At 44.9% G+C, this 19,581-nt stretch overlaps 1 protein-coding gene across 1 annotated transcript; it reads right to left on the bottom strand.

Annotated features, from left to right (window-relative positions):
• Positions 1-10,962: 10,962 nt before the first annotated feature.
• LOC146368661 (uncharacterized) lies at positions 10,963-16,758 on the bottom strand. The gene is made up of 3 exons (XM_084912269.1): positions 16,431-16,758; positions 14,587-14,892; positions 10,963-12,730 (listed from the first exon to the last, which is right to left on the bottom strand). Exons 2-3 carry the CDS (start codon positions 14,756-14,758, stop codon positions 11,781-11,783), a joined length of 1,122 nt encoding a protein of 373 aa, XP_084768395.1. The 5' UTR covers positions 14,759-14,892; positions 16,431-16,758; the 3' UTR covers positions 10,963-11,780.
• Positions 16,759-19,581: the final 2,823 nt, after the last annotated feature.

Raw genomic sequence — 19,581 nt, 5'->3', positions numbered from 1 at the left:
GCGGGCAATTACTGCAGCACACTCCACTTTCAGGCGATTGACTGCCTCACTACACTTGGAGGAACTACGAAATCCAAGTGTTATAAATCTGGGCTCTGAAAGGTCAACACACTGAATGACTCCAGATTAGAAGCGGTGTCTGTGACACGACGCCTCAGTTGGTCATGGAGATGGGTGGCTGCTTGTGTGTAGATGTAAAGAGTTCAGCTCAAGTGCAAAATATAGAATTTTCATCATCGGGATGACCTTTGATCCTGAAACTCTCCTCAGACAACTCCACTGTGGCCTGATGGAAAGGGACCAACACAAGAAGTGCTTCCCTTACGATGTTACACCCATCAGCCGTAAGTGGAGTTAAATCTGTTGGAAGAGAAGCAACAGATACCCAGCCTGCTTCTTTCTCATCATGAAGCCGTGACAGCATCTGATATGTGCTGTTCCAACGTGTTGGTACGTCGTTGATAAGTTTCAAGACGGGCCGTCCCACCTGCTGCTGCACTTGAGCAAGCTTTTCTTTGGCTGTAGTGCTGGATCTGAAGAATGATACGGTTTGTCTAGATTAGTCTCTTATGGATGAAAGTTCAGGGATTTGATCACATGATTTCTTGACTAATACATTGAGTTTGTGTGCAATGCAAACTGAATGTCGAATTTGGAGAGTTCTTGTTGCTGCAATCACATTTGGTGCTGCATCGGTCACGAGACTCCTTATTTGTGATGGCCCAGTCATCCATCATGTCCTTTTTGAATTGGGCCAAATTGTCTGCAGTGTGACTTTGTGGAAAGTGTTTCACACCCAACACAGATGTGCACAGCTGCCACAATACTAGGGGTTGGCAGTCCTTGATAATAAAATTCAGGACTGCCGGGTCCAGAACAGTCTTCCTAGAGGATTGATTTCAAAATAATAAAACACATATTAATTCAAAAAAATGATAAAGCTGCTCAATGTCTATATAGGCCGACCTGTGTTCATTCTCAGTGTGTTTGTCTCATTTTCACGTTTGGCTCTGTAATGCCTAAACACTGAGCAGGTGCTTTTGTTTGTGAAAGAAAGCTGCGACATTTAACCTGCATAAAATGAAAGAAATAATTTACACTGCAGGTCACATTGCTGTTTTTCCTGTCCTCATAGATTACACTGAAACAAAGACAAACAGTTACCATATTTGCAGTTAAAAGATCAAAATGATCCCACACTGCAGAAACAGAAATTTCTTGCTCCATTTCGTTATGGAGAGATGTGCATTTTTATTTTTTGTAGAGAGATGTTTTTTTTTCTTTGCCAGAGTAATTTTGTTTTTTTGGGTGGCGACTCATTCCGTTGGCAGATGCGATGCGGTACCTTTTAAACACCGTTTGGCGCGTTGGCAGTGCGCTGTATCGATCACGTGACTTTTTATTAAAGCGACGCACGCACCGATACAGGCTTCGCTCTGTGAGCTGGATACTAGTGATGTGCGATACCACTGATTTCCTTTCCGATCTGATACCAAGTAAAATTCAGGATGGTATCGACGATACTGATCCGATACCGATACTTTGTACAAGTTATTTTATTTATTGTATCTTTTATTGTATCTCAAATTACAGCTTCATAATGATTAAAATGCATCAGATTACTTGTTCTTATCGCTTAATAATGCACAATTATCATACAGAAATAAAAAAACTGAAGTTGTGCACTATTTGAACACCTTGCCTGCAGCACTAAAGGACTCCCTGAGAGACGTCTGTCTCGCCCTGGCAGCACCTGTCCCTGTCCTCCTCTTCAGAGACTCAACATACGCTCGTCATATTCTGTGATATGATTTACTCTGAGGTGTTTGATGAGCTCAGTGCTGTTGCCGCAACACCTCACTGTCTTTCCACATGTATTGCAAACCACGTCTCGGCCGTTTGTGGAAGTAAAACACGTCCACACATGACTCCAATTACGCTCAGCCATTGTTGTGAGTGCGCACGCCAGAGGCTGCGACACATTTATTCAGCCGTATTTCGCACATGACTATGAAAGGCAGAAGAGGAGTTCCTTTGAATGTAGACAATCCGAATGATATGGTTTCTTTCCACTGTGTTCCTGTTAATGATAAACTACAAATTTACCCTAAATTACTAAAATATTGATATTTTAATGTGAGAATCGATTCTAACATGAATGGCTGGTATCGGAGGAATCGATATTTCAGGATCGATCCGCACATCACTACTGGATACATGCGCCGGTGCGTCAGTGTTGCTGGACCCATCGCTGCCTTTCAGAGATAGCAGTCCATGTGTGTCTTTCCTTGTTCATTATTCAATAATCCCCAACCTCCTCTGAACCTTCCTCCAAAAGCCCCGTGGACATCATGTTTCCTCCTCAACATCATCTGCAGCCCTTTGTTGCAGCTGCTGCAGGTCTCTTTCTCAGTTTTCTATTTAATGAGTGAAAAGCAGCTCTGCTGGTTTGAGATCAGCTGACTGACTTTGGTCACTGAAGAATTTTTCTTACCAAAACCACTTTATGTACTTTACTTGTCTTTTTAGTCTTACGGGCCTTTTTATTGTTGCTGAGCTGATCAGTGCATTCCTTCTTTTTAAGGACGGACAGATTGTTGATCTCCTAAAGTTAGTGCTCCATCCCTGATAAGCTTATTTGGCTGCAACTCATCAGCACAACAATGGAAAACTGAGTCTTCTTAGATTTATGATCCAACATGGCACAAATGAGCAGAGAAAATGTCAAAAACATCAAAACAAATTAAAAGTCCACCGTTGAGCAGTGGCTGAGTTCTCTGGTCTGTCTGAAATTTGAACTTCTTACAGGTAATCTTCTGACTTCAGCCCCACCTTTAAAAGTCCAAAAGTGCACTGAGAGCAAAACAAAGGTTAAAAACACTGGAGGTTTCTGAGTTTGTGCTGAAAGCTGTAACATGTATTGAGGTTTGGTTTTGGTGTTTGTAACATGCAGAGATATGAGAGGAGGAAGAGGCTGAAGGAGGAGCAACACTGTCACAGAGCAGAAAAGGACTCCCACTGTCAGATACATTCAATATGTGAAGCATACAGAACAGATAGTGTGTGGAAGATGCTGTCACTGCATTACTGGCTCATGTTTCCTTTGTTTGTGATCACACTAACAGGTCGGTTAAAGCAGGAAGAAGAAATGTCTTTAAAGGATCTGTTTGCTAGAAATCACTGGAACAGGCGCTCACAGTTTAACATCGTCTTTAACAACATTTATCTCTTCCTTTAGGTGTCAGCTGTGATCAACTCACTGCAGTCAAGGATGAAGAGTCCACTTTAGAAGGAAACACTCTTACTCTGTCCTACACCTATCCCCAAATTTCTCCTGGTAATGACTTTTTTTGGTATCAGCAATATGCAGGAAAACCACCAGAGTTCCTCGTCTACATATCAGGGATGAATATTTCAAGAAAGTCAGAGTTTCTGAAATCAGCTGCAAGATTCTCCACAAAACTGTCTGGAAAAAACCGTCTGGATCTTCAGATCTCCTCTGCTGCAGTGACTGACTCTGCTGTGTACTACTGTGCTGTGAGGCCCACAGTGACAGGAAACAGCAAAACTCTGTACAAAAACCTTTGGAGCAAAGACAACAGAATACTCCACAACATCCACTAGAGGGAGCCACACACTGTTAAACCACTTTTTACTTTTTCAGTTCTGTATATTTTTCTCTTCCACTGACTTCACTGTTTTGTGGGCCCTGCCCACAAAAGTCAAGTTCAACCAATGAGATGATTTCTGTCTGCAGAGCAAAAAGTTTCAAGATATAAAAGCACAACCTGGTGAATCTACTGCAGTGAAAGAACATTGTTCATGTGCTGTCTGTCTGGCTTCAGCAGCTCCAAAGACATGTTGCTGCACCTCTTTTTGTTTTCATCTCACTTCATAGGTGAACTTTTGTCTCTTTCTCAGAACGCAACATTTCTTTCTCTGCTCTGAACTCTGTGCTAGAAATGAATCATTGGTCTGGAGGATTGTAGATTTTTACTTCTGTCCTACTTTTCCTCATTTCCACTGTCTTCTCCTCTCAGCCTCATGGACAATGTTAATCTGATGTCTTCATTTTCTCTACTTTTTCCAGGACTAACAAGTGGAGTCTCAATCACTCCTCAACGAGATAAAGTCACCGCAACAGAAGGAGAATCTGTCAAACTCACATGTAAATATCAGACAAGCTATAGTAATGCTTGGCTTTACTGGTACAAACATCATTCTGACCTTCAGGCTCCTCAGTTTATACTCTGGAAACAAGGAAAAGGAGGCAGTGATGAATATATTCCTGATAATCGATATGAATCAGAAACATCACCTACATCAACTAATCTGACCATAACAGCCCTAACCCTGGCAGACACAGCTCTCTACTACTGTGCTCTAGAAACACAGTGATACAAAGTGTAGAAGAGGCTGTACAAAAACCTGAACACAGATATCTGACTACTCTTCAAAGAGGAGGGAAGTGGTATTCAAAGCACAGCTTCATATCAGATGGATTCTGCTAATTCCTGTTTTATCAGAGTCACTGTGGTTACAGCTGCTAATGAAACACTGTGGGAGGATTCACATGAGCAGCAAATCCACATCAACCACAAACCAACTGCAGGAACGTTCAGACAGAAAACACGAAAGCAAATCAAAACAGTGAAACGTGGTCGACGGCTAAGTAATCTGAGAGTCTGTAACCTGGAAATGATCAAAGTATGTAGGTAAGGTTTTGGATGATTTCATAATAGACAAAGTTTTTCCAAAAAAAAAAAAAAAAATCCATAAATCTGCTGTGTCTGAGAACGTTTGGTGGATGTTTAATGGACTGATTTCAATATAACACAAAGCAGCAGTGTTTTCATCTCCAAACCTTCAGCATGTCTGCTTTTGAAAAATATGAAAAAGATAACTCTTTATTGTCATTGCACAGTCATACATAGTACAATAGTACAATGAAATTGGAAAACTGTCCTACGTCGGCACTACATGTAACACAACACGACACGATACGACACATCACAACGCCACACAAACAACACAACACAGTATAATAACTTAGTAATAAAAAAAGAAGAAGAAGTGTATTTATATTGCACACTGTTATTATTGCACATTAATTATTATTGCACCTTGTTATAAATATAAATATTATTATTTTTACTGTTTTTACCGTTGTTAACCCCCCCCCAAAAAAAGTCCAGGTAGGTAGCCAGTCAGGTCAGCTGTTAGCATTGATCAGGGCTGTTGCCCTGTTGTAAAAGCTGTCCTTGAGTCTATTTGTTCAGGACCTCAGCAGCCTGAACCTCCTGCCAGATGGCAGCAGCTTAAACACCCCGTGTCCTGGGTGTGTGCAGTCCCGTAGGATGCTGCGTGCCCTCTTGAGACAGCGAGTGCTGTACAGGTCCTTCAGGGAGGGAAGAGGATGTCCAATGATTTTTTGGGCCATATTGATGACCCTCTGGAGTGCCTTTCTGTGTGCTGTGGTGCAGCTGGAGAACCACACACCGATGCAATATGTCAGCACACTTTCAATGGAGCAGCGGTAGAAGACGGTCAGAAGCTCCTTCTTCAGGTTATATTACCATAGCTTGGTGCATGAACTCCACTACTACTGAGAGTCACTGCTCACCTAATGCGGAGTTTTTAATGGTCAAATGCAGACCTTATTATCTCCCCAGAGAACTCACTTCGATCATACTCACTGCAGTGTATATCCCCCCGACGCTAATGCTAGGTTGTCCATGAAAGAACTTTCTGCAGCCATTAACAAACACCAGAATAAAGACCCCGAGGCTGCTTTTATTGTTGCTGGCGACTTCAACCACACCAACTTAAAGACAGTCCTCCCCAGATTCCACCAACATGTCTCTGAGGACAAATAAAGTGTGGCCAGAGGGGACAGACGCAGTGCTCCAGGACAGATTTAAAAACACAGACTGGAATACGTTCACCCACACAGACCTGGACCAGTACGCCTCATCTGTACTGGATTACATCTCCAAAACCACAGACAGTGTCACCACCCAGAAACGGATCACCATGTACCCCAACCAGAAGCCTTGGATGAACCGGGATGTTCGTCTCCTCCTGAAGGCCCGCAACTTTGCCTTTAGGTCAGGAGATGCACACGCCTACAGTACAGCCAGGGCTAATCTAAAGAAGGGCATCAAAAAAGCCAAACACCATTACAAAAAGAAGGTAGAAGAACACTTCTCCAACTCCAGCCCCAGACGCATGTGGCAAGGACTCCAGGCCATTACAGACTACAGGACCACCAAACCCTCCCCCACATCCTCTGATGTCTCCTTCCTCAACGAGCTCAACAACTTTTATGCTCGTTTTGAGCGAGGGAACACCACAACCAAAGCAGACATGACGCCAGACCACCAAGCGGAGCGGTGCTAAGAAGAATCAACGTCCACAAGGCTGCAGGTCCTGATGGCATCCCCGGGCGTGTTCTCAGAGCGTGTTCTGAGGAGCTTGCAGGAGTGCTGACAGACATATTCAACCTGTCCTTGGCCCACGCTGTGGTACCGGCCTGCTTCAAATCCACCTCCATCGTCCCGATACCCAAAAACTCCAACCCATCTAGCCTCAGTGACTACCGCCCAGTAGCACTCACCCCCATCATCACTAAGTGCTTAGAGCAGCTGGTCCTAGCACAATTCAAATCCTGTCTCCCCCCCACCCTGGACCCCCACCAATTCACATACCGCCAGAACAGGAGCACAGAGGATGCAGTCTCCATCACGCTGCACTCTGTCCTCTCACACCTGGACAACAACAACACCTGCGCCAGAATGCTGTTTATAGACTTCAGTTCAGCATTCAATACAATCCTCCCCTCACAACTCATCAGGAAACTGACAGACCTGGGCATCAGTTCCCTCATCTGCAAATGGTTACTGGACTTCCTGACCAACCGCCCCCAACATGTCCGGCTGGATAACCGCTGCTCAATTACAATCACAATGAACACCGGTGTACCACAAGGCTGTGTGATGAGCCCTTTCCTCTACTCCCTCTTCACCCACGACTGCAGACCTGCTGATGGTTCCAACACCATCATTAAGTTTGCAGATGACACCGCGGTGATTGGCCTCATTAGTGACAACGATGAGACCGCCTACAGGGAGGAGGTGGATCGTCTGGCTGAGCGGTGCGACAGAAACAACCTGCTGCTTAACACCGAGAAGACCAAGGAGCTCATCGTGGACTACAGGAGGAATGCTGACCCACATCCACCCATCCACATTAAGGGGACGGCTGTGGAGCGTGTGAGCAGCTTCAAGTTCCTGGGAGTCCACATCTCCGAGGATCTCATCTGGATGACCAACTGCTCCAAGCTGGTCAAGAAGGCTCACCAGCGCCTCTTCTTCTTGAGGACTCTTTCTAATGTTTATATGTACACTGTGAATGTGTGTGTGTATACAGTAAAGTAAAAACAGATTTCACAAGACTGTATTCTTGTAAAACAGCGAACTGGTCACGGTTGGACGGTCTTCCCCGGGCGATCTGGAATTTTGTGTGTATCTTCTCCCGGTTTCTCCTCTCTCCCAGCTGTGGGGTTTGTTTACGGAAGTTCGCGGTTCCGGGTAGGGCGTGGCTCGGACAGCCTTCCACCCGGAAGCTCCTCCGCACGGCTGTGGCCTCACCTGCACTTGATCGCTCTGCCAGCTGCTTCTAATCAGCCTCCATCCTAGAGCTGTGGTATATAAGGAAGATGGGCGGCAACAGTCGATGTTGGATTATTATTCCAAGCCGGTAGCATTCGTTACTTAAGGGAAGTTGATAGTCGGTTTAAGAGCTCTGCTAACTCAGTGTTTGCTTTCTCCTCACCTAGGAGTTTGGCTCGGCGCGGAGGATCAGGAAGCATTACTCACACACGGGATTGCACAGACGAAGGAGCACTTGGGGATTTAACTGGAACACCTTTTAGCACCTTTAACTGTTTGTGACACCTTTTTTGGACACTGTAAATAAACACACTGTTCTCCCTGCTAACCTGAGCTCTGCATTTTCGGTCCTCTTTCGCCTGCGACCTTGACAGAACTCCTTCCCATTGATTTGTCTTTATGTCATTTCATATGTAAATTCAAGCTAAAACAGTCTAAGTAGCTGTATCCATGGTTTCGATCTCCTTCCTAACCCACACAACACATGAACACAACTTCTTGCCTGTGTGACTCCATATGCGACCTTTCAAATGTGAGGGGTAAATAAATCTTTTCCACAGGTGGTACAGAGGTAAGGATTCTTTGAGTGCCCTCTTGTGGTGAGTCAAATGACAGCTTTGAACCTCTTCCCACATGTTTTACATGGATAAGGCTTCTCACCCATGTGGACTCTGTGATGTTTTTTCATTCTAGACTTTTTCTTACAGGCTTTTCCAAAAATATCAATTTTTAGAGACCTTTTAGTAATATGATGATTGAAACACACATCTGGACATCTATATTCCCACCTTAATAATTCAGAATTTCCAGGACTCTTTTGTGCTTTGTTGCCTTCACAGTGGACAGTGGACCTAACACTGGTCTCAGATCAGTACTCGACATCAACAGATATTTGAGGCCAGTCTCTGTCCTACGATGGAGTACCAGGGCCACATTAAGGAAAATATATATTACTGATCATTTTGAGAAAAAGCTGAGATGTGGAGATTACAGTTGTTGTTTGAAGGCAAACTTCCACGGCTGCTGTTTCCTCTGAGTCAGAGAGCTCGTACTTCAGAATCAGTTTTAGTTAAAGGAAGGAAATGATTTGTCTTCAGCTCATAAACACAGAGAGGCGATCAGCACGAGGATGCTGAAGAGATGCTGCAGAAAGCTGCGTCTGCTCAACAGGAAGAGTAGGCCCGATTTGTCGAAAATGAAACAGCTGGTCGTGGACAGATGTGTCGTCGTCATGGTTACAGCCTTGTACAGTAAAGAGGATGGATGTTGTATCACAGGACAGCTGATCAGTTTGTTTCACTGACTCATCGACCGGGCGGGTGGCGGGAGCCCGGAGGGCGGGCACCATGGGCTGGTCCGGACGGGCCTAACATGAGAGACATTATGTACCTTCATGCTGCGAGGAAGGGCCAGCCGGACCGTTACAGGATTCAGGACGTCTTGAATGGAAAAGGGTCCCAGGAACCGGGGGGCCAGTTTCTTAGGCATTTTATAAAGCAGCAGGAACAACAACTGAAACCTGCACATTTAGACTTCATCCTCTAAATGATCAATAATATTTTTTCTTAATGTGGTCCTGACACTTCGTCATATTTCGTTCGGTCTCTGCTAACAGGTTATTAATATTTCAGTGAATATTCTCTGTGTCTAAAATATTCTCTAGTTTTACATGAGCCCCATCCCTCCCTCAGAGGGACACTCACCTGTCCTGTGCAGCTTGATTTCGGGTTTCCAGGTGATATCCAGCAGTCTGCGCTGACGGTCGATCTCTTCCTCGTACTGGACGATTGTTTTTTCAAACTCCAAGAATATTTGTTCAGCAGCAGCAGTTAGTCGCTCGTTGATAAACTCTCTCAGATACTGAACTGAAGGCATTGTTACTGCCGCAGCTCACACACTCAGCTCACACACAATAACACTCTCTGCCCTGTCGTCTGGTGTAACACAGTGAAGTTCCAGCAGAGGAAGCACAATTTTGTTTGTGTAAATACGAGATTATCATAAATATCATGAATGAAAAGGTTTGATTTCAGCAGATCTGGGGGATGTAAACTGGATGGCATGACGGACTTCCTCCAACATTTGAGAACATTTGGGTCGTTGTCCTTGCACACAGTGCAAAGTGCTCCATCCTCCCTCCTCACAGTGATTCAAATGCTGCTAACAGTCTGAACCAGGAGGAAGAGGAAGTGAGAGAAGTGAAACTCAAAGAGGAGACAGAGGGCGACATCATCCAGTAGGCGGTGCTCTCCTTCTGCACTGTGTTCAACCATTGTGTCAATAATAAGTGCTGCTGTGAAGAGAACAATTCTCAGACTGAATGTTGAACATCAGCTAGTTTCTCCTGTTGATTTAAACCTTGTTGTACAGATGGAACATTGGCTGTGGATTATTCTTGCTGCTCTTTTCTTTGGTGAGATACAAACATCAACATGTTTCCTCTGTTTAAATAAATGTGTAAGTCTGATTAATGGTGAATTTTTGGGGGCGATCGTGTCTCAAGAGTTGGGAGTTCGCCTTGTAATCGGAAGGTTGCCGGTTTGAGCTCCGGCTCCGACAGTCTTGGTCATTGTATTCTTGGGCAAGACACTTCACCCGTTGCCTACTGGTGGTGGTCAGAGGGCCCGGTGGCACCAGTGTACGGCAGCCTCGCCTCTGTCAGTGCGCCCCAGGACGGCTGTGGCTACAATGTAGCTGCCATCACCAGTGGAATGGGTGGATATGTAAAGGGCTATACAAATACAGGCCATTTACCATTTTAACCATGTTTATTGATCCATCTCTTCCTCTGCATGTTCTGTTCTTCCTCAGAGTGTAAAGGAGAAGACAAAGTGATCCAGGAACAAGGAGATGTCGTTGCTGCTGAAGGAGACACAGTTACACTTTACTGCAAATATGAAACAACTTATACATACGCATATTTGTTCTGGTACAAACAGGACGTGAACGACTATCTGAAATATGTTTTACGGCGAGATTCTTCTGGAACTGAAAACGCTCAAGAGTTCCCAAAACACAGATTTGATGCTGAACTCAACCAGACATCAGTTTCTCTGAAGATCCAGAAGCTTCAGCTGTCAGACTCTGCTGTGTACTACTGTGCTGTGAGGCCCACAGTGACAGGAAACAGCAAAACTCTGTACAAAAACCTTTGGAGCAAAGACAACAGAATACTCCACAACATCCACTAGAGGGAGCCACACACTGTTAAACCTCTGATTCTTGTGTCATTGGACTGATGACAAAGACAACAGAGAAATGAAGCAGTAAAGATCAGAGACAGAGACAGAGCTGCTGTGGAAGCACAACGGAAACTTTATTTATAAAGATCCTTTCACATCGACACGTCAAACAGCTTGTACAGTTTGTTAATGTCAGCTCTGACGATGGAAACGTTTAAAAAGATGTGAACAGAAAACAAAGCATGCTTGAAACACAAACTTCAACATCTGAGTTCAATCCAAAAATCACTGAGGACACAAACCAAACATCTTCCACTAAATGTTGAAGTGCAAACAGAGTGATGGAGGTAAAGAAGAAAACCTCGAGTGTGATGCAGGCGGAAGATCAGAGCTGCATCTTTGTCGTATTTACACTGTTGCCTCTGATTCTACTGAAGCAGAGACGTCATCAAAGATGTTTTCTTCCAGAGTCTCAAAGAAATCCTACAAAACAGCTTTTATAGAAAACAGAACCCAGGAACTGATTTCCACTGATCAGACTTTTTATATCACTGCCAGATTGATACCCAGTAAAACACGTGATCTATGGCTGCAGTCCTGTTTAGTTCCGGTGCTTCTGCCAGTGATCCGTCTAGTTGCTGGTACACAGAGAACCAGACCCAGCTGACTTTAGTGCTTATGAGCAAAGCAGCGGTTCAGCCTGCAGTTCAGAAACTGACTTTTTATACACAAATTGTTGACCGGTGAAATAAGAGGATTCATAGTGTGATGGGTAACAGAGCTGCTAGCCAAGTGAGAGGTTGCTGTTTCAGTTCAGCTGGAGACACAAACCCAGGAAGGGCAAACATGAGCAGCAGCTGGAAGCAGCCATCTTATCCTGTGAAGTTACGCTACAAAGACGCAGACTCTCCTGTGGACACTGGAAACATCACGTGTCACAAGGGTAAGGCTTACTATCCGAGTGGTTTCTCATGTGTACAGTCAAATGATACTGAGAGCGAAAATCTTTCCCACACATTTTGCAGGGATACGGCTTCTCACCAGTGTGGATCCTGGTGTGGATGGACAGCCTGCTGCTCTGACTAAAACTCTTCCCACACGTTTTGCAGGAATATGGTTTCTCCCCTGTGTGACTTCTCATGTGGACCCACAAACTGCTATTCTGACTGAAACGTTTCCCACACGTGTTACACAGATACGGCTTCTCCCCCGTGTGGGTTCTCATGTGGCTCAACAAACTACCACTCTGAGTAAAACCTTTCCCACACGTGGTGCAAGAATACGGCTTCTCCCCTGTGTGGACTGCCTTATGCTTTTTAACCGCTGATGGGTCACTAAATCCCTTCCCACAGGTTTTACAAAGGTACGGCTTCTCACCTGTGTGAATTCTCTGATGGATCCTCATTTGGTACCTTTTCTTAAAGGCCTTTCCACAAACATCACATGATACAGACTTGTTACCTGTGCCAGTGTTACACTGACTCATTGGCACAGTAGGGTTCTCTGCATTTTCACTGTGATTTCTCTTCTTTGGCTTCAGCTCTGCATTCTCAGTTACTCCTAAATCTCTATATTTACTTCCTTCATGATCCTCAGACTCAGCCACAGGAAAGCTGGGAGAGAGGAGCTGCTCCCCGAGGAGTTCTGATTCACTGTCGTCACTTTCCTCATACATACAAGGCACCGTAAAGCTATAAATCTCCTCCTTCAGTCCCAGCTGCTCTCCATCCTGACTGCTGCATAGTTCCTCCTGTTCCTCTTTAATCTGTGGAGGTTCTTGTTCCTCCTGGTCCAGACTGGAGCTCCTCTCCTGGTTCCAGAGCTGCTGCTCAGGGAGAACCTCCTCCTCCTCCTCACAGACAGGCTGCTGTGGGACGTCTGGAGGACAGAAAATTTAAATTGATGTGATGAAAAAGAGAAAACTGAGTAAATATTCACTGGAACCATAAGTGTGTATAAGAGCAAAAACTAGAATAAAATGAAGTACTTTTCTGTTAAAGAGTGTAATGGGAAAATTCTAGTTTTCACATTTCCACATTTAGATTGAGGTGCTTAGATGAATTGTATGTATGTGTCAGTGTGACCTGGTGAAAACTGTTTAGCTTTGCTTAACGATGTTTCACTAAGTTATCTGCTAACTGTTAAGAGTGTACAAGGACAAACCCCCCAAGAAGACCAGTGCCAGGAACTTCCTGGGAAAAGATAGTGGGAGTTGCTCTCTGCCCAGCAACAGGCTGTGTGACAAAAACCTGTTGTAACTGAAAGATACAGAGAGTTGTGTGTGAGGGTATAAAAGGGTTAGAGCTCCCATGACTGTGAACTTTGATATTTGATGTGTGTTGGCTCTCCTGCATGCAGTAAGTAAAATAGCTTGACCACAGCTGACGGTGTTGCAGATTTCATTAACAGAAAATTCCACGACAAGAGGTCAGATAACCTGCATCACTTGTGCAAGCTCCCACACCCTCCATGCATCACACACAGGTCACTGCTGTATGAGAAGAAGATGCTACACTACATGCAACTGTCATACTCCAAACCTCTAATCACGGAGCCTGAATGATTCTGGGTTCAATATGGAAACAAAGGTCAGTGATCTGTGCAGAAATGATGAATCGATGTTTTACTCTGAGTGTCTGACGCCCTGCAGAAAATGATGAATTCACAAAAAGTAAATATGAGTGAAAATTCATCTGAAGCCGTGGAAGCTGAATGAGACGTCAAACCGTTCTCCAGCATGAAAAGTTACAGCAGTACGAGGCCTGGATTCACTTTACAGATTAGGGCAGCAGAGCAGACAGGAAAGGGGGAGGGAGCGGGAGCACCCCCAGACAGCAAACGGCCCAGGGTGGAGTCCAACCCGTCCTCCTGCAGGAGCACCTCTGAATCCTCACTTTGTCCTGTGGAAACACCCACAGAGGGGATACGAGTGCCCGGCTCACAGATGGCAAATCCAGGCCAGAGTGCAGCCCGTCTCCAGCAGCTTCGTTTTATAACACGAGCTGTGCGTTTTGGCAAGCCCGACTACATCATGCTGGTATCGCTCGTCCACCAGAGAAGTGGCTTTCCTCACCTCTGTGGCCAGACTGGTCAGAGATTAAACTGCTCGAGGCACAAAGAACAGAACCCCTAAAGCCCCTCGTGCAGCTTTTTGTGGGCTGTGGCCCCCAGACACTCACTCCAGGCCCGGCTCCAGGATAGGGCCTGGTACAGGTACACAAACCCCTCCGGCACCACAAAAAGCTGCTGATTCACACACAGACAGAACAGGTGTGTTTAGATGAAGATAAAGTGGAACTGGTTTCAAACAGTCCTCAGCACAGCAGCAGATCACAGCGCTGAGGACGAGCAACAGCCTGTAGATCAGTCACATTAGATATTTTATTATTGCACAGCGACTTTATGTTTCCAACATTTGTTTGCAACTTTCACAAGTGCAACAGGAAACATACGTTTATATAAACGTTATATTTATATGTATAAAATCCATCTGGAATAAATAATGTACTCTGAAGCTCGATTTTCGATGTTTTCCAACTTTGACAGCAAACATAAAGAAACTGATTGAGTGATCCAGGTCAGAGAAAAGCTCAAATCCACCAGCTGCTGTTTGAATGGAGCGCAGTGCAGTCCTGTCCTCTGTTTGCTCTTTGTTAGCTCACATCTCCTAAAAGTCCTCACAATCAGAAACGTCCCGCAGAGCTGTGATCAGGATCCCTCAGAGGGACACTCACCTGTCCTGTGCAGCTTGATTTGGGGTTTCCAGGTGATATCCAGCAGTCTGCGCTGACGGTCGATCTCTTCCTCGTACTGGACGATCGTTTTTTCAAACTCCAAGAATATTTGTTCAGCAGCAGCAGTTAGTCGCTCGTTGATAAACTCTCTCAGATACTGAACTGAAGGCATTGTTACTGCCACAGCTCACACACTCAGCTCACACACAGCACAACACACTTCCGGTTCAGTCCAAGTATTTCGCCGGTGCTTCTACCGGATATGACGCGGCGCTGCCCTCCGGAGACCGTTAACTGCTTCGACCTCTGAGCAGAAAATGAAAGATGAGATAAAAACAAAGACCAGACCAGTAAGAAAGAATGATGACGTCAGAGGGCGAGACAGCTGGAGAGGTTTTTTTTTTACTTATTTTCAAAATAAAGGTTTAAATATTCAGGACCTTAGTGAAGCTGTAAAGAGAATATAAAACATCCACGTGCATGTTCACTGTAAGAGAGGCCATTATGAACAAAGCAGTGACAGCAGACCCACGCAGGAAACAGTTTAATATACACATACACTACAAACAGAGGAAACATCTGGGCTGCATCACTGGAGACAGCTGCTGAACTGGTTTCTTTCAGTCTGGGAGGAAAACAGCTGGAGGTGAGAGAGGGAGGGGTGACCTACTTCCCCTCTGCTAGTAAAGTAAAGCAAGCATCCAAAATAAAACCAGGATGTTAAAACTCTCTGTTCTGTTTAACAGCACCTGGGACGTCCTGAAACAGCTCAGTTAGAAGGCAGCTGTAGTTTTAGGTTTAGTCACATTAAAAGACAAATGTCATCTGATTTTGTTTATTACACAATTTGAAGCATAAAAGAAATAAGAAGGATGCAAAGACAGATAAAATCAGACTGTATTTATGAATAATCTGCACAGAGTCGTGTGACTGCTGAAAGCGCAGCTTCACTTAAACCTCAGGCAGCTTTTCCTGTTTCACTGCTTTAAATGAAACCTTTACTCCGTTTCACAGAATCTCTTAACTGTTCTTGAGTTTGAGAGTTTCTGCTGTACGAGCATCTTGTGCTAGGACAGACAGAAAGTTGCCATGGAAACAGTCCACCTTTCACATGGATTTCTCCTTTTTCCGTGTTTCACATGAATCTGGCTTCTCGCCTGTGTGGGCTCTCACGTGGACGCTCAGGTGAGAGCGAGACAAAATTCACCTGTGTGGATTCTGTCCTTCCCACAACCATCACAGTTTACAGGCTTTTTACCCGTGTCAGAGTTACACCGACTCTCTGATGTGGGGGAACCTCCTGCTGTCACTTCTGTTTCTAATTTTCCCGAGTCTGCACTCTTGCCTCCTTCCAGATGCTGACTCTCAGCTCCAGCAGAGCTGTGACAGAGGAGCTGCTCCTCGTCTCCTCCTGGTTCACTGTGCTCTCCTGCCTCAGCAGCAGTCACCATGAAGGTATCAGGCTCCTCCTTCAGTCCCAGCTGCTCTCCCTCCTGACTGCTGCACAGTTCCTCCTGTTCCTCTTTAATCTGTGGAGGTTCTGGTTCCTCCTGGTCCAGACTGGAGCTCCTCTCCTGGTTCCAGAGCTGCTCCTCAGGGAGAACCTCCTCCTCCGCACAGACACGCTGCTGACAGAAGTACTTATTTTTATTCGAAATAAGTACCACGTGGAACCTTCAGAGGCTCACACACCCTCCGTGCCTTTAAATAAATGTGTGTGTTGAGCAGCTGCTCAGTCTGATTGTAGAGCAGCGTCCACAGAAATGTGCGCTGTTAGCTTTACCGATGAACTGTGCGATCACTGCGGAACGTTTCTGTTATTATAGACATTTATGTGAATTTACCTTCAGCTGTGCTGTAAGCTCAGACCTGCTCTGTGAGGCTCCTCATCACCAGAGTCTTCCTCAGACTCCAACATCTCCTCCTCTTCCTCGCTGATAAACTCTCTGAGACGCTGAACAGCAGACACGTTACTCCAACAGCTAGCTGCTAGCAGGAGGAAAGCTAACGATACTTCCGCTTTTTCTTTGTTTACTTCCGCCCGGTGTCACAGTGAAGTTCCGGCGAAGTAGAACCGTTAACATGAAGTTCCGCTGGAAACAGTTGCAGGTCGGACGGAATATTTACTCCTGAAACATAAACATGATCATAAATCATCAATGTTCACTTCACTGAGTAAGACACAATTTCACACAGTGTTTTAAAGTGAAAACAAATTGCAACGATTAATCTTAATAACTCCAGAACACAGAAAAGATAAGAGATAAGATAAGATAAGATAAAACTTTATTAATCCCTCGGGTGGGTTCCTCTGGGAAATTCGGTAGAAAAGTCTCAATGCTTGACAATAGCCCACCACCCAGTGGCAGGTTCATGCCGCAGCTGCCCGAAAGCATGAATCCAGCTGTGCCAGTCAGTCTTTATTTACTGTCTAAGTACAAGATGAAATCCAAAAGTATGAAACACAAAGGAAAAAAACACTGGAGGTTTCTGAGTTCGTGCTGAAAGCTGTAACATGTATTGAGGTGTGATTTTGGTGTTTGTAACATGCAGAGATATGAGAGGAGGAAGAGGCTGAAGGAGGAGCAACACTGTCACAGAGCAGAAAAGGACTCCCACTGTCAGATACATTCAATATGTGAAGCATACAGAACAGATAGTGTGTGGAAGATGCTGTCACTGCATTACTGGCTCATGTTTCCTTTGTTTGTGATCACACTAACAGGTCGGTTAAAGCAGGAAGAAGAAATGTCTTTAAAGGATCTGTTTGCTAGAAATCACTGGAACAGGCGCTCACAGTTTAACATCGTCTTTAACAACATTTATCTCTTCCTTTAGGTGTCAGCTGTGATCAACTCACTGCAGTCAAGGATGAAGAGTCCACTTTAGAAGGAAACACTCTCACTCTGTCCTACACTTATTCCCAAGATGCAGATCTCAATGATAATTTCTTCTGGTATCGACAATATCCAGGGAAACCGCCGGAGTTCCTGATCCACATATCAGGGATGAATATTTCAAGACCGTCAGAGTTTCTGAAATCAGCTGCAAGATTCTCCACAAAACTGTCTGGAAAAAACCGTCTGGATCTTCAGATCTCCTCTGCTGCAGTGACTGACTCTGCTGTGTACTACTGTGCTGTGAGGCCCACAGTGACAGGAAACAGCAAAACTCTGTACAAAAACCTTTGGAGCAAAGACAACAGAATACTCCACAACATCCACTAGAGGGAGCCACACACCGTCAAACTGCTCTGGATTGTGAGGAAACATAAGAGTCTTTGTAGTTTGAATGAAATTGAAAAATGTTTGAAGTATAAAACAACAGTAAGTCTTTAACATAATCAGTTCTTGTGGCCTCAGCAATAATGTTCTCACCTCGTCCTCTGGTATAATCCATGAACATCAGCCTCTGGTTTAAAGTCAGGAGCAGCAGCACAGACACTGCAAAGCAGAGCCCTGAAGGAGCGAAGCAGCAGAGTCCTTACAAACACACAGTAACACCCACACACACAGACAGCGACTCAGTTTGCACCTCATTTCTGTCACACTGAAGCCCTGCAGACACCTGAAGGCAGCAGGACACATGTTGATGAATGTGTGGACAGAGCGCTCTGACATGACGCATGAACCCCTCTGTGGTTCGCCTCATTAAACCCCTGCACATGACACCAGGCTGCTTCAAAGCCCGTCTGCACAAAGAGCAGCAGCTCATCTGTACACAAAGCAAACACACCTGCTGAAGCTCACAGTCTCAGTTATTCTGTTTATTTTAATATTTTCTTTTGTCCGTGCTGCACTGCTACACCTGATGTGGGTTCCCCACCTGTAGAGCTGCCAACTGTCCCATATAATGAGCAGAACTCTTTCCCCGTTTAGTGACCGTTACCTGCAACGTCACATACAGTGCATATTTACACTGTCATGGTCCTGAGTTGCTGTCTCAGTGTTTTGAGTTTATTGTTATTATTTTCTAGTTTCTTCTGTTGCGTATTAGTTCTTAGGGTTTGAGTCTTTAGTGTTTCTGTCGTCCCTACCTGTGTCCTCTCCCGGTGTCCTCTCCGGTGTCCTCTCCGGTGTCCTGTTCGTGTCTCTGAGATTATGTTTGTGCATTTCCTGTTTTGCTTTGTTCAGCTGTGCTCCCCTCCTGTGTGTCATTCCCTCATTGCCTTGTGTGTATTTATAGTGTGTCTGCCTCTGTTTGTCGTCGCTCCGTCTGTGTGTTTTGTCCTCTCATCTCTCTGCTCTCCTTTCCCTGCATGGCCTCATGTTTTCAGCTTTGTTTATTAGTTTTCCCAGTTTAGGCTTTAGTTGCTCCCTGTTCCTTATTTCCTGTTTTTGTACTTTACTTTCATTACAAATAAACACTCACTCGCACCCCGGCCAGTACCTGCATTGTGGATCCTTTTCTCATTACACCACACGACTGCTGCCCCAGCCGTGACATACACTAAGCTCAGCTGGTTGCGTGCTGTGCTTCTGTCCCTTATTTATAAGGGGAGGCCGTGGCTCACGTGGTAGAGCAGATCAGCTACTAGTTCGATTCCTGGCTCCGCCAAATATCCTTGGGCAAGATACTAACCCCAAATTGCCCTCCGATGCGTTCATTGGAGTGTCAGTGTTGGTTAGTTTGCACTTGAGTTTAGAAGTGCTTGTATGAGTGGGTGTGAATGGGTGAATGAGGCATGTTGTATACAGCGCTTTGAGTACTCCAGGAGAAAAGCGCCGTATAAGAATCAGTCCATATTTGATGGTTAACCCACCTGCCAAATCTCACTTTATCCCCAGGATAGAGTCAGCCACATGTGGCAGCTGGTTTATTAACTCTGAGTCCTGGTGCTGCTACAGACGACTGCTTTAACTTTTATGGTTTACTTTTGTTCTTTTCTCATTTATTGTTTCACTGCAGCTCCTCTGTTCTTTCTTTGCTGTGCTCTGTGTTAAAGAAAAATACAGCTTCATAAATCCAAATCATTTAAACCGTGATCAAAGCTTT

Source organism: Perissodus microlepis, chromosome 18 (genome assembly GCF_051167445.1).
Source record: "Perissodus microlepis isolate ML-2025 ecotype Zambia chromosome 18, ASM5116744v1, whole genome shotgun sequence".
Lineage (NCBI taxonomy): Eukaryota > Metazoa > Chordata > Actinopteri > Cichliformes > Cichlidae > Perissodus > Perissodus microlepis.
Note: the sequence above shows the minus strand (reverse complement) of the source record. Positions and strands in the feature narration are given on the sequence as shown.

Excerpts from the sequence above, each read along its gene's own strand:
- LOC146368661 (XM_084912269.1), bottom strand. The coding sequence starts at position 14,758 with ATGCCTTCAGTTCAGTATCTGAGAGAGTTTATCAACGAGCGACTAACT. Across the intron at positions 12,731-14,586 it reads AATCAAGCTGCACAGGACAG|ACGTCCCACAGCAGCCTGTC; the intron begins GTGAGTGTCCCT and ends TCTGTCCTCCAG.